Here is a 15,645-nt window from a genome sequence, read left to right as displayed (position 1 = left end):
ACCTTAGTCTCCAGCATGACACCATTGCTTTTTAGTACCCTGGAGAGGTCCCTAACAGCAGACTTTCCCATCACAATATCTTCTCAAAATAGTGTTCTGCGCTTGATAAATATTGATTGGATCAGTTCCAAAGAACAATACCTACAATTAGTTTTCTGACTAATGTAACCCTTCCCGTGGATTCATATACTCTTCTTTTTATTTATTATCATTAGGAAGATAGCCAAATAGTGTAAAAAGTTGACATTTTTGTGAGTGGTGAGAACTGAAAAATCAGATAAAAACTACTTCCATGTAACATCAGTTAGCCACCAATGTCTTATAAGTGTAAACAGCTATCTATGACTCTTATTTTTCATATTCTTCCATACACTATAGCAGAGCTCTGGTGGCCTAGTCGATAGGGAGATACACTACACCTCTCTAGCAGTTGGAATTCAATAGTGGCTCCATGGGATAGAGATGGCAGTTTTCTCCCTTACAATTTACAGCTTCTGAAAGCCCCCAGAGGGTCTGCTCTGAGGCAGTTCCAACTTTACGGCAATGAGCTTTAGAGAGTGCTGGTGGCATAGTCCATAGGGAGGTGTGCTGCTAATTCAAATGTGGCACCTGGATTAAAAAAAAAATACATTAATGAAAGTTCCCGGATGAAAGACATAAATGCAGCCCTTGCCTATCGTTTTTACAGTTTTTCTTTACTGTGAGGGGCATTGTTAGAGATTCTGCTGTGATGGCAGGGATGCTAGTACCTGGCACCAGTGGAGAGTAGGTGTTGAACTGCCACCTGATGTTCCTGAGAATCCAGGCAATTTAATCATCTTCACATTGGGACTGATTTTTAACAGTTCTGTGAAGCCAGCCATTCTCACCTTCTGGGTTTCCCTCCATGGCTTCAGCAACATTTAAAAAATAAATAAATAAATAAATAAATAAATAGTCCAGGGAGGGAAGTAATAAACCATTTACAAAAGATATGGAACATTTTTTTTAAAAAAATGATGTGTAAAGCTATGGAGAAAAGAAGATACATGCCTATTACAGATTATTGCAAAATAGAAATAAATGGCATGTCTCTTGGTAAAAATTGTATCCCAGAAACAGTAATAAAGTTAGAAAAAGGAAAAATGGAATGAAAGCCCTGTGGAGTACAGGTCTGGTATATAACACAGGTAGAGAAAACAAAGGAAAAGAAGAGGTCTCCTGTAAATCATGAGGTTCTTGATAGAAACTTAAAAGAACAACAGAAAAGAATATTAGATGAAAAACTAGCGAATAGCAAATAATTACTATAATATAATCAAATTCTGTAACTCACATAGAAAGTGGACCTTTTTGTGAGTGGTTTAACTATCACTAAGCTATATTTAATGTTAATATACTTAAATGTGTAACTATTGTTAAAATTATAAAATATAACCCTATACATTTAACTATAGTTAGTTAATATTCTGCTGTTGTTAATTTTATGGGTCTGGTAGTTGTGCTGTTGTTTCAATATGTTATGTAAAAATATTCTTTTTGCAATTTTTCCATAAGCTTAAAATAAGTTCAAAGTAAAAAGCTTTAAAAATTGAGGGGGGAGCCACGAAATACGCCCCCCCCAAAAAAAACAAACCCCAGAAACCAAACAAACAAAAAACTCAGCTTGTCCTTAGTATCCCAGGAGTTTGGGTCATATTATCTAGGCAACAGATGGACAGTCATGGCAATTTCTACCCCCTGGAATCTGCTTGCCACAAATGCACAAAAATTTCCCAGTGTTTCTTTTGACTTGATTCCCAGATCTTGAGCACCCTGACTGTTCATGTACTAGAATTTACTTTATGGATTCTCATGAGCAGAAGCCAAAACCCCCATCCCTGCTATTATTTCTACTGTACTTGAAAGACCTGATTAGACAGGAATTTTTTACTTATTTTTAATCATTTATTCTATGTGCTTATTATTATAAGTAGAAAATTCTTTCTCTCTTAGGTAGTTACTATATGTACAAGTATGTCTATGTTTACACACACACACACACACACACACACATGCTCCTTGTCATTGAGTCAGAACTGACTCATTGGTGACCCTCCATCAGGTTTTATGAAGAGATTGCCTATCTTTCTCTCTGCAAAGGGTCTGGTATAGTTGACCACTAGAGAGGTACCTTGTTTGGGTTAGCAGCTCGACTCCCTATGGACTATGCCACCAGAGCTTATAAAAGTTAGAATTAACTAATGAGTAATTATTGAGAAGAAAAAAAGATATCTTGCTATTCCAAGAATATGTAAGCCTTTGTCTTTTCTATTTCTTAGCACACTATTGTGATACTGTGAGAACACAAGGACCCCTCATAGTGATATTACTAGATGAGCATTCTAGCTCTTGGTTCTATGATCTCAAGGAAAGCATTCTACTTTTTTTTTTCTCCAGGTTGCTAACCTGCAAAATAGAAGGAGTAAGGTCCTCACACTCTAGTGTAGATACCAAAACCTTGCTACTCATAGCGACCCTATGAACAAGAGCCCTAAACGCTGTTCTATCCTGTGCCAGCCTCACCGTCTCAAACACACTCATTCCCACCACTCCACTCACAGAATTGATCCATCTCATCGAGGGTCTTCCTCTCCTGCCCCGTCCCTCCACTCTGCCAAACATGATGTCCCTCTCCAAGGACCAGGCCCTCCTTGCAACATGCCCAAAGTATGTCAGACAAGGCTTCAAAATCCTTGACTCCAAGGAGCATTCCAGCTTCACCCTCTCCAGGACAAACTGGCTTGTTCTCCTAGCTGTCGATGGTATTCAACACTCTTCTCCAGCACCACAGCTCAAAGGCATCAATTCTCCTTCTGTCATCCCTATTCACTGTCGAATTCTCTGATGCATAACATGTAATTGCGAAAACTATAGCCCAGATCAGGCTCACCTTAGTCTCCAGCCTGACGTCATTGCTCTTCAGTACTCTTGAGAGGCCCCTCAAAGAGATAATGTAAATCCATTAGAGCTCTACACTTCAGCCCAGTTATGAATGCTCTTATTTTCAAGTTCATTCCAGATCATTGAGGGACTGTTGGAAAGTGTGACCATTTTACTAAAGATACTAACATACTCATTTCATCCACGCCAAACTCTTTAATAATAATCAGCTCATTAGAATTCCTTGTTAAAAATAGTCTCAGAAGATTATTGGTCTCTTAATTAGGGGCACGACTAGACAAGGATGGCTACTTTATAATGAGGGAGCACTGGTATTGTAGTGGTAAAGAGTTGCACTGCCAACTCAAAGGTAGGCAGTTCAAATCCCCCAGGTGCTTCCTAGGAGAAAGATGAGCAGTCTTCTCCCATGTGATTTACAGCCTCTGAAAACCTCTTGGAGGGTCAGCTGTGAGGTGATTTTGACTTGATGGCACTTAACAACACACGTATAATGCATATGAAATAAATTACTGACTGACATGAACATTACACAGTTGTGTATGTGTAGGCTGTGTACAAATCAAAGGCTATAACTCATTAATATCACTCCTTGATATATTAGCATATTTCCTTTTGTAAAATCCATTTTAATACATTCTGATAAATAAAATAAAGTGAACCTGTATATGTCAATATTTTTAATACTTAACATTTATATAGACATAGTTATTGTTGAAATACTTTGCATGTTTATTCTGTCGATGTGTATTTTCTATGCTCGATAAGAGTGAGGGAAATAAAGCACATGTTTACAAGCTCCTATAGTGATTGATCGGTGAGCAGGTAATTTTACGGTCAAAACCTTATTTGCTCATGTTTTCTGATTTTTGGCATGAATTATAATTGATACTATTTTTGTTCTATCTCTCATGTTAATTTTCTCATTTGATTTGATTTGCTTCATTTTCCCGTAGCAATTACTTGGTGAGCTATCAGAGGTAATCCACATTTGTTTCCTCATGGCAGATTTATAATTTTTTTAGTTTTATCTCTGGACTTAACATCCTCCAAATGTTCCAGCTGTGTCCTGCAGAGCTCCAAAGAGACCAAATTTAGGGGAGGCCTTTGTAATCCATAGTAGGAAGATTTTAAGAACAGTTCAATGTTAATGACTTCATTGAATTTCCTTGCATTATTTCCCCTCTGGAACAGTGTTTTGCATCTAACAGGAGTTACTCTCTCAATAACTTTTTAAATCCCTAAGAATTCCACTTCTGCTGTAGTTGTTAAAAAAAAAAAAAAGCAAAACAAAAAAAGCCCAAATATTCACACTTAGATATGAAGGGAAATTTGAAATCACGTTTACTAATTCTGTTATCTTTCAGAGATCTTGTTTTAAAATTTAACATTTTATTTTAAATTTAAAATCTTATTGGAAAAGAACTTTAAGTATAAACTAAAATTGCAAAATCCAGAGCCTATGTAAAACAGGAATTTGTCAGGGAAGAAAAACAAAAAATATTTTGCACCAATAGAAAGTGATGGAAAAGTGGTAAAACTGCATCCTGTCGGAAGGCAGAAAACTTGAGAAACCCAGGAAAACAAGGCAGTCTGTTAAGTTCCAGAGCCCTTAGGTTTCACTGTTTTTTGTAGAAGAAAACAGAAAGGAGTTAGGAAGTATAGGAAATGACCAGTGGTACAAAAGTAGGTATATACAAGAGTAGCAAGTTGCCCCAGTATCTGCAATTGGCGGGATTCTAAGCATATATAACTTCCTGTGTGAAAATCCAGAAAATGTCAGTTAGGAATTGGTCAGGATTTCCGTATGTAGAATTTTAGAACTTCAGCATCTCTGACATAGGAGAGGGAAGTTCAGCTTACACTTATGCTCTGTAGCCTTTTCCAGGAATTGAGGATATTTTACAGGTCAATGTTGTACTTAGAGTGAAGAGCTGAGAGATAGTGATTAAGAAGCCAGTGGTTGAGGTGAGGCCAGAGATGGGAGGAGGCTTTGAGAAGTGAGTGCTGATTTTGTTTCTTCCACACCAAGAATAGCCTTCAACTAGTCTCCACAGGAAAGTTATTCAGAGCAGTAATTAAGGGGTTACAATTATTTTGAGGAAGGCCATATCTCCCCTTTCATACCTTAGGAGTTGTAAGCATAGAAAAGAGAGGAAAGAATACAGAAAAAAGGGAAAATAAGCAAGTAAATACAGCATGTGTCCTAATTAACAAACATTTTTCATAATTTTGTCCTTTAATCAAATATTTACATTTCTAAGCCTATAGTTTTGTCAAGGCATACTGATAGTTAACATTCTGTAGCGACGACAGATGAGTGCAATGCTTTCAGGCTTCATTGTGACAATAACATACACAGTGTATATAGTTTCTCACAGTAATTTTTTTGATGGATAGCAAAACACTGGCTGTTCTTGTTTTCATGGAAGCAGAGAATATGAATCATTTTAGGGAATGTTGATCTTATGACATTTAAAAAAATTTATTCATGCCTTAAAAATAATAATTTAAACTCTGACACTTTTGGAATCCTAATGTGAGAGCCTACTTGCACACCCTGAATTTGTGTGCAGAGGGCATTCTTGGCAAGGGAGCATTGCATATGCATTCATGAGATGGCTTTGGTGTGTGCTGAGTATGACAGGTTTGGTGATGTTTGCTGTATTTTGGTTTCTTTAAATATTTATTGGCCCAAATATAGGAAGATATGCTGGGCATGATAAGTAGTAATGTTATTGTTGTTAACATTAATTATTCTAGAAGATACTAAAAAATAGGCCTTCAGTGCAGAGGAGTTAACAATCTATTTCTACCCCATCTCACTCCCTGGCTTGCTCTGTGGAGTTTCTCCCGCTCCTTCCTCCCCTCCCTACCCCTTCCAAAGGCCCAGCAGGATTATAAATGTCTCTTTCAGTTCTCCTTCCATCTTTGCATAATCCCCTTCCTCTCCTTCTCCACCCTACTTGTGGGTGAATGGTGGCCTTTAAAGAGCAGAAAACAGCCAGGGCTTCTTCCCACTCAGGTTTCCACAGGTGTTAATCATGTGCTGTGAAGGCAGCTGTGATGAAGGTTGATGTGGTGTTTTTTTGAACCATGATTAAATTTAAAGGGGTGTGTTTGTGGTGTTTACTTTTTTGTTTTTGATCTCTGTGGAAATTGGGAGCAAGCTCTCTTAAAATCAATATTGTCTTATATTTGGGCCAATTTAGGACTTAAAAGTAAATACTGTTCTAATTTGGAGCTGATTATCAAAAGGCTGTCTCTTTACACTTTATGTGCTGATTTTAAATTATGGAATAATTAAAATTGTATCAGTGCGGTATCTAAACCTTATTTTAGTTGTAAGCAGGGCACAGAATAAGATCATTCTGGTGAGATCCCTGCCGAGAATTTGCATTTCTATTTCCACCAAATATACTGAATCACAATCTATCATTTATATAGACCCTCAAGTAATTGTTATTGTTAAAACAATTAGGATTCCGTTGCAGTATATCTGAGGTGCAAGGGTAAACCGTTAAAATTGGATGGGGAGGTAAGGGAATATCAGACCAGCAGGAGCTGGTTCAAAGCCCTAGTTGTAGGTTTGTTGCTCAGTATCCTTGATATACAAAGAACATGTGCCTTTTGATAATGTGGAATCGAATACAGTGCAGTTATCTACATTAAAATAAGTTTGGTTAGCTTTGAAATGCCAGTTTTGAAGTGCATTTTAATGAAGACTGTAAATAAATTTTGTTTTATAATAGTACAATAATTATTATTGACAGAAAACATTTTGTATTTTACCACACCTACTTTGTTAAAATAAAAATCTTCACGAGGCCTACTTATTAATTACTGTCTGTGAGTTGTAGTCGTAAACATTTAATTATAGGCCGTCCTGTTACCTTCACTACTACTCACCCCAAACATTAGAAACATTTCTAGTTTAGGAAGTATCAAGATGATGGCTGAAAGGACTAGAACTTGAAAAATACTCTTAAGGACATTTAAAATTGTTTCTTTACGCACAGCCCTCATTTCTACTTGAATATTGTCTTCCTCCTAACTAATCACATGAAAATGAGACAACTAAAAACATTTGAACCTATTTAAAATGAGCAGTAAAATAATGCTATACAATATGGCATTTAGACTCTCAGTGCAATTAGAAAGAATTAGAAAGAAAGTAGAGATAATAAAATAATCTTTCTACCTTTGGTCTATCGAAGTCTTATAAGATATTCTAAATTCAATTTTTCTTAATTTTTATAATGATTATGATACTATTGTTTATTGTTGATGCCTCCTTATGACTCCTCAAGTTATACCTTTTGCTTTAAACAAATAGGTGGAATATTTAAAAGATGACTGTTAGTTATAATTACACTTCCCAGCATAAAGATGCGGTTGTGTGCTGCCGTTAAAGGTTACAACCCAGAAAATGCTGTAGAGCAATTCTTCTCTGTCAGATGGGATTGCTGTCAGTTGAAAATTGACTCGACAGCACCCAGAAACAACAACATACAGCATACAGGTGATATGTGTGTGTAAATGTATTTCTCTCTGCATGTGTATATGTATCCATATATGTGTATGTGTACACCCATAGATGTATTTGCATATACACATACATATATAATATACATTCATCAATTTGCTCCAAGTCTGTAAAGTTTACAGATACATAGCCAACAATGTCCTATCAAAGTTCAGTTTGTTTTCCTAACCTAAGTATGTTTCTAAACTCTCAAATGAATTGCTTGTCTTTTTATAGAAACAAAGGATGGAGTATGGCCCAAGGCCGACTGATACTCCCTCTGCTCCATCACCTCCTCCAACACCAGCTCCAGTTCCGGTCCCCCTCCCACCTTCTGCTCCAGCACCTGTTCCTGGGTCAAAGGTGCCGGCAAGTGTAACTCGTCAGAACAGCAACTCCAGTGACAGTGGTGGCAGCATCATGAGAGACAGCCAGAGACACAAACAACTCCCTGTGGACCGTAAGTCTTCAAAAGAGAAAAAAAAATTAATTCTATGAACTAAAACTTCTGTTAAATAAACATTTAGTATTGCTCTGCTGGTACTCAGTATTAAATATATTACTTGTAAGTGATTGTCTTCGATATGCTTGCATTACATTTCAAAGGTTGCCAATATTTTCACCTGGTTTCTACTTTCTGGCTAATTCTGAAACACAGGAAGTGTCTCCACTCTCCTTGTGTACGTTTCTCCACATAATCCAATATATTCTCATGATTGAGAGCTGACTATATTACTTCCTCCCTACGATATTAAACAAGTTAATAATCCCCTCCTATTTTAGTATCTGTAAAGTGGAGAGAGATATCCATCTCTTTCATAGAGTGGTTAAGTGCTTGACTATTAACCAGAATGTTGGTTGTTTGAACTCCCCAGAGGTGCCTTGGAAGACAGTCTTAATGATCAGCTTCTTCAAGGTCAGAGTTGGAAGGCTGTGGAACAGTTCTGCTCTGCACATGTAGGGTTGTCAAAGTCAAAATCAATTTGATGGCCACTAACAGCTTCATAGAGTGAATGCCAGGTTTTAGTGAAATAATGCATATAAAGCATTTAGACAGAACTTTTCAACCAGGGGTGAGTTGGCCTCCCCTGCCTGACTCCGGTATGTTTAGTCTGGAGGCATCTTTAAGGTGCCCTAGTGCTATAAGATGTTACGAATTGAGTTGCTTACCAAAAGACTGATGTTTGGATCCATTAGCTGCTCTTTGGGGAAATGATGGGCAGTCTTTCACAAGGCTTTACAGCCTTGGAAACCCAATGGGGAGTAACCGTGAGTTGGAATTGGTTAGACAGCAGTAGATTAGGTTTGGGCTATGGGACACATCTTGTTGAAACTGGGGAAATACTGTTTACTTCTGATGAATAGATGTGAAGAGTGTCTAGCAACATCCACAGGATATCGCCAACAACAGAGCTATCTGGCCTAAAATGTAAGTACTGCCAAGATTATAGAACCAAGATTAGGATTAATATATGGACATTATAACAAGCAATAATGTCTGCTGCTATCATCATCATCTTCATCATCATAAGTATTATCTTCATACTCTTCCTGTATCTCTTGTTCTTGCTATTCTCATATATATATTAATATATAGTATATATATTAATATATCTTTTTATATATAATATTAATGCATATTAACATATGCATTGTTATTTTCTGTTCACATATGTACACACACATATGTGTGTGTGTGTGTGTGTCTACAGCAATATATATGTATGCTGTTGTTGTTATGTGCCATCGAGTTGCTCACAACTCATAGCTACCCTAAGTATAGCAGTTCTGAAACCAGCTCTATCTTGAGCCAACTTCATTGTCTCTGAAACACCTACCCCCATTACCCCAGTTACTGAGTCAATTCATCTCATCCAGCATCTACCTCTCTTATGCTGTCCCTCCACTTTTCCAAGAGTGATGTCCTTCTCCAAGGACTGGTCCCTCCTTGCAACTTGCCCAAAATATGTTAGACAAAGCGTCAGAATCCTTACCTTCAAGGAACAGCCTGGTTTCACCCTCTCTAGGATGGGAAGGCCCTCTATGAGGTGGATTGATTCAGTGACTGGGATAATCGGCATGGGAGTGTCGGAGACAGTGCGATTGGTACAGGACAGAGCAGAGTTTAGGGCTGTTGTGCATAGGGTTGCTATGAGTTGGAAGCGACTCGACGGCACATAACAACACCACAACAACAGGATGAACCTATTAGTTCTCCTAGGAGTCCATATTATATTCATTATTCTTCTCCAGCATCACAAAGGCATCAATTCTTCTTTTAAGTTCTTCTAATTCCTATCTTGAAAGGGCTTTGGTGACCTGGTTGGTAAGGAGCTATGTTGCCACCCCAAAGGCATGTAGTTCAAATCTCCCAGTTGCTTTGGGGGAGAAAGATGGACAGTCTCTTCCCATGTAGTTTACTGCCTCTGAAACCAATCCAGTGGAGATTCAGCTCTGAGTTAGTTCTGACTCAAGGGCACATTACAACAAAGCATATCTTGATCTTACCAGGAAACTAAATTTAAAAATAAAGTTTTGAAAAAGAGAATAACTTTCTATACCAGGTGGGGGAGGGTGGCGGGGGCGAATCAACCGTGTATGAACATATAATATACTTCTGAATTCTTTAAACATGTGCATTTAAAAAAATGCTTTTATTTATGTTTGAAAGGCACTGAAGACATAGTTTTAAAATTAGGAAGTTCTAGAAGTGTTTTCATTTCAGTGATTTCCCTAAGGAAAATTTTCCTCCTAGAAATGACTGTTTCTTTTTTTTATTCCTACCACAAGTTTATAACATTTCTCTCCGTTGATACGTCAGCGCAGTCTGCTTTGACACTGTAGCTCTATTTTTTTCCAGGCCTGGGATCAGAGTTCATAAGCATCCAATCTCCATTTGGAACAGTCTGTGGATTGGGACAGTTTGTTCTTTGTCCCACTCTCAGAAACCAAGAATAACCTAATGGGAAAGAAACATAGTTAGAATACTTTGAAGATAAAAAACTCTCCTGATAATTGTGACTCATCATTTTCAAGTCTGTTTTTCATAAGTAAAGTAAGGCATTTGGCATATAAAATATAAACACCTCTCTTCCTTAAATTAGAAATACTTGTTTCTTTAAAAGAACAAGCAAAAATCCTATAAAGTTTCTTTTTTAAGATGTCTTACAGTATACTCTGGCATCAAGTAAATATATTTTATAAAGCAACACTTTTTTCATATTTATTTTATTGGTTTATATATGATCACTCATATAAATCATGATTTGTACATGTATTGTGTGTATTATACAATTACTAATATACATTATATTTTATATAATTAATAGTTTATTTTTTAGTACTTTTGGGGAAAATAGTTTTTCTGAATGAATGCTGACAATGGCCTTTGACAACCAGACTGCTGTTTTAAGTGTGTACTTATTGATAAACAGATTTCTCACAAAATATATCTATTATATTACCTAAATTCCCTGATTATTGACTAACCTTGAATCAATCAGGAGAGACAAACCTAATTAAACAGGGCTTGTTGTTTTTATTATGTACAGCCCAGTCAGAACCAACTCATAACCAACCCTCTAGCATGTTTTCAGAGGCTATAAATAAGCATGGGAAGAGATTTCTCATCTTTCTCTAACTGAGCAGGTGGTGGATTTGAACCGCATGCCTTTGATCTAGAACTCAACCCCTTACCACTAGGCCACCAGAGCTCCCTTTAAAAGGAAGGGGGTGATGTTGCGTGACATCAAGTTGGAATCAACTCCTAGCTGACATTCCTGTGGGTTTTCAGTGGCAGTAAATCACATGGGAAGAGAATGCCCATCCTTCTCCTGTGGAACAGTTGGTGAATTTAAACCATGTGCCTTCAGGATTGCAGCATAGCTTCTTACCACTAGGCATCATGTTGTTGTTTGTTGTTATGTGCCATCGAGTCACTTGCTACTCATAGTGATCCTATGTACAAAGCCCTAAATGCTGTTCTCTCCTGTGCCAACCTTGCCATCTCAAACACACTTATTCCCACCACTCCATTCACAGAATCGATCCATCTCATTGAGGGTCTTCCTCTCCTGTGCTGCCCCTTCACTCTCCCAAACATGATGTCCCTCTCCAAGGACCTCTTTGCAACATGCCCAAAGTATGTCAGACAAAGCTTCAGAATCCTTGACTCCAAGGAGCATTCAGGATTCACCCTCTCCAGGACAAACCTGTTTGTTCTTCTAGCAGTCCATGGTATATTCAACACTCTTCTCCAGCACCGCAGCTCAAAGGCATCAATTCTCTTTCTGTCATGCCTATTCACTGTCCAACTCTCTGATGCATAGCACGTAATTGCAAAGACAATAGCCTGTATCAGGCGCACCTTAGTCTCCAGCCTGACGTCATTGCTCTTCAGTACTCTTGAGAGGTCCCTTAACAGCTGACTTTCCCAGTGCAATTCATCTCCTAATTTCCTTTCTGCTGTTACCAAGAGCGCTGACTGTGGAACCAAGCAAACTAAAACTGTTAACTATCTCAATCTCTTCACCATCCATACTGATGCTGCCAATTGGCTCAGTGGTGAGAATCTTTGTTTTCTTGATGTTGAGCTTCAGTCCATATTGAAGACTGCAGTTCTTGACCTTCTGCAGCAAGCACTTCGGGTCTTCCTCAGTTTCAGCAAGCAGGTTGTTGATGATTCTTTCACCAATCCTGATGCCACATTCCTGCTAGTACAGCCCAGTGTCTCGGATGGACCCCTTTCTTGATTTTTAAACCATCCAGTGTCTCCCAGATCTTTTCTTATGACTGCCTCTTGGTCCAAGTATAGGTTTTGCATTAGCACAATCAAGTGTTCTAGGATTCCCATTCTTCTCAGAGTCAGCCTCAGCTTGTTGTGATCCACACAGTCAAAAGCCTTTGCATAGTCAATGAAGCACAGATAGACATTTTTTTTTGGTATTCTTTGCTTTCTGCCAAGATCCATCTAATGTTAGCTATAATATCCCTAGTACCACAACCTCTTCTAAATCCAGCCTGCACATCTGGCAGTTCTCTGTTGACATATTGTTCCAAACGTTTTTGGATTATTTTCAGCAGAATCTTGCTTGCATGTGATATCAGTGATATTGTTCGATAATTTCCACACTCTGGTGGGTCACCTTTCTTTGGAATGGGAACAAGTATCGATCTCTTCCAGTCAGTTGGCCAGCTGACTCTCCTCCAGATTTCCTGGCACAACTTAGTGAGCACATCCAGGGTAGCGTCTGTTTGTTGAAAAAAATCAATTGGTATCCTGTCAACTCCCGGAGCCTTGTTTTTTGCCAGTTAGCAACTTGAACTTCCTCCTTCATCACCATAGGTTCTTGCTCATATGTTATTTCATTAAATTCCTCTGTGTCAGCCGATTCCTTCTGATACAGTGACTCTGTGTACTCCTTCCATCTTCTTTTGATACTTGCTGGATCATTTAATATTCTACCCAAACTATCTTTAAGTATCACCACCCATGGCTTGACTTTGTTTTTCAACTCCTTCAGCTTAAGAAACACTGAGCAATCTGTCCCTTTTGATTTTCTGACTCCAGCTCTCTGCACATTTCATTACAGTATCTTGCTTTGTCATCCCGAGCTGCCTTTTGAAATTTTCTGTTCAGCTCTTTGATTTCTTGATTTCTTCCTTTCTCTTTGGCTTCTCAGTGCACTAATGCAATACTCAGAGTCTCATCTGACATCCATCTTGGTCTTTTCTTCTTCTTCTTCAGCTTTTGTAATGATCTTTTGCATTCTTCATGGATGATTTTCTTGATATGCTCCCAGAGCTCATTTGGTCTACACTCATTGGTGCTCAAGGCCTCAAACCTGTTCTCTAGAGCTTCTTAAAAAAAGAAATACTGGACAAAAGTTCTTTTTCCATGCAAGGAAAACCTTTCCAAAGGAGACTATGATTTTCAAAAGGTCAACATGCAGAGAGCTTGGTAACTGTGATGCTTTCTTTTAGTTGAGATCCAAGTCCTCTGGTATCTAGTCATCCTCTATTAGCAGGGGGGGGGGAGGGGGCAGGGGAGTAATTCCAGCTCAATCAAGATAAAATTAACTTCTCCACCATGAGGAACATCCAGGGTCTGTTTTTCCCCATTGAAGCTACAGTGGAATTCAAGACCACACAACAGGTTCAGCATCTTCCATCTTCCATTTCTTCCAAGTTCAGACCTGTCACTGGATATTCTGAGGGGGAATGATGAGACTGTTGTATTTAAAGATATTCTTAATGATCCATCACAAGGTGAAATCATGGGTGAGCTCATCTCAGTGATGGAGTACAAGCTGGGTTTGCTGTAGAGCAGCACATGGTCAACACACCAGAAGGCCAGAGCTCGCTCATAGACATCTTCTTGGATATATGCAACATTAAAAGTACTGACAAACATGAATAAAAACTAAAAAAGGAATACTCACTCATAAATAGTTATAGACAATGAAAAATCCAACAAGTCAATTTTTTATAATACAATTTTTACTTTACATTAGTTTACTATCTTAACCACTGCTAAGTGAAATTAGTGCTGTTATATCTGGAGGAACAACTTTTCCACTTTGCATTTTGTCTTTGTCAATGTACAGTGTGAAGCAACCTGGGTTTGCTGTGATGCTGAACCTTGTACCATTGGGGTATCAAATACCAGAATTTTTCCCCAATGTGGACAGTGTTTGGTGGAGCTCCCAGTTGTAAAACAGGTGTGGAAGTAGGAGTGGCATTCACTTCCTAAACCACATGCCTCTGGAAACCCTATGAACTTGGAGAAATGACGATAGTTATGGAAAGACATTAGGTCTTTTGTTCATAGAGTCTCTATGAGTTCATTTTCTTAGGGTATATTCCAAGTAGTGGAATAGCTGGGTCATATGGAATTTCTGTGTTCAGTTTTTTGAGTAAGTGCCAAACTGCCTTCGACAGTGATTGTACCATTTTACAATCCCACGACAGTGTATAAGAGTTCCAAAGTCTCCATATTCTACCCAACATTTATTATTTGCTGTCCTGTTAAACTTGGCCACAGCTACTGGAGTGAGATGGTATCTCATTGTGGTTTTGATTTACATATCTCTTATTGCCAGTGATTTTGAGCATTTCTTCATGTGTCTGCTGGTCATCTGAATATCTTCCTCTGTGAAAATTTTTTCTGTGTCTTTTGCTCATTTTATAATTGTGTGAGTAATCTTTTTCTTGGGGAGGCCCTATAAGATTCTGTAAACTTTTTATACGAGACTCTTCTCTGAAATGGTATTGTCAAATGTTTGTTCCAAGTCAATAGGTTTTCTTTTCACTCTCTTGGAAAATATTTATGATGTGCAGAGGAATTTAATCTCTGGAAGGTCCCATTTATCAATTTTATCCTCTTCAGACTGTGCATTTGTCAGTCTCTCATATTTGTCAGTCTCTCATACCATAACTAGGGCATCGAAGCTTGATCCCAGTTTGTTTCTGATGAACTTTATGATTTGGGGCTTTACTCCCAAATATCTGATCCACCTTGAGTTGATGTATGTGTTTGTGGATCCTGTTTCAGATTTCTATAGGTAGTAGTCTAGTTTTGCCAGCACCATTTGTTGAAAAGGTTGTAATTTCCCCATTTGAGAGGTTTTATTTCCTTGGTGAATATCAGTTGACCGTAGATGGCTGGGCCATTCCTGGGTTCTCAGTTCTGTTCCATTGGTCTATGTGCTTGTCATTGTAAAAGTACCATGCTGTTCTGGTTACTGTCTCTGTATAGTAGGTTTTGAGGTCAGGATATGCTATGCCTCCCACTTCATTTGAGAATTTCCCTTTTGATCTTCTTGTATAATGAATTTGGTATCTGTATTGGGATTCCATTGAATATGTGGATTGGGAGGATGTGTATTGGTAGGGTCATTTTCACAATATTGAGTCTCCCTATCTATGAACAGGGAACATATGTCCATTTATTTAGATCTTTTATTCTGCCTTGTAGAAATGTTCTGTAGTTTTCTTTGTATAAGTCTTTTGTATCTCTAGTTAGGTTCATTTCCAAGTATCTCAATTTGTGGTTGGCTATTGTAATTGATACTGTTTTCTTGGTTTCCTTCTCTGAGTTCTCTTTGTTACTGTAGAGGCATCCCATTGATTTTTAAATATTGATCTTATATCCTGCTACAATACTGAATTGTTCTACTAGCCCTGACAGTTTATTTGTTGAG

The 15,645-nt window shown here is 38.0% G+C and overlaps 1 protein-coding gene across 1 annotated transcript in view; it reads left to right on the top strand.

The window, feature by feature from the left end:
- EPS8 (epidermal growth factor receptor pathway substrate 8) overlaps nucleotides 1-15,645 on the top strand; it is a 105,431-nt gene that overhangs the window by 78,196 nt on the left and 11,590 nt on the right. Inside the window, exon 16 of the mRNA XM_006888480.1 lies at nucleotides 7,682-7,904. Within this exon, the coding sequence (XP_006888542.1) occupies nucleotides 7,682-7,904 (223 nt within the window). The remainder of the gene's footprint in view (nucleotides 1-7,681; nucleotides 7,905-15,645) is intronic.

Source organism: Elephantulus edwardii, unplaced genomic scaffold (assembly GCF_000299155.1).
Source record: "Elephantulus edwardii isolate Elephantulus edwardi_28Jun2011 unplaced genomic scaffold, EleEdw1.0 scaffold00067, whole genome shotgun sequence".
Classification (NCBI taxonomy): Eukaryota; Metazoa; Chordata; class Mammalia; order Macroscelidea; family Macroscelididae; genus Elephantulus; species Elephantulus edwardii.
The sequence above is the reverse complement of the archived record's forward strand: the minus strand, read 5'-3'. Positions and strand labels throughout refer to the sequence as shown.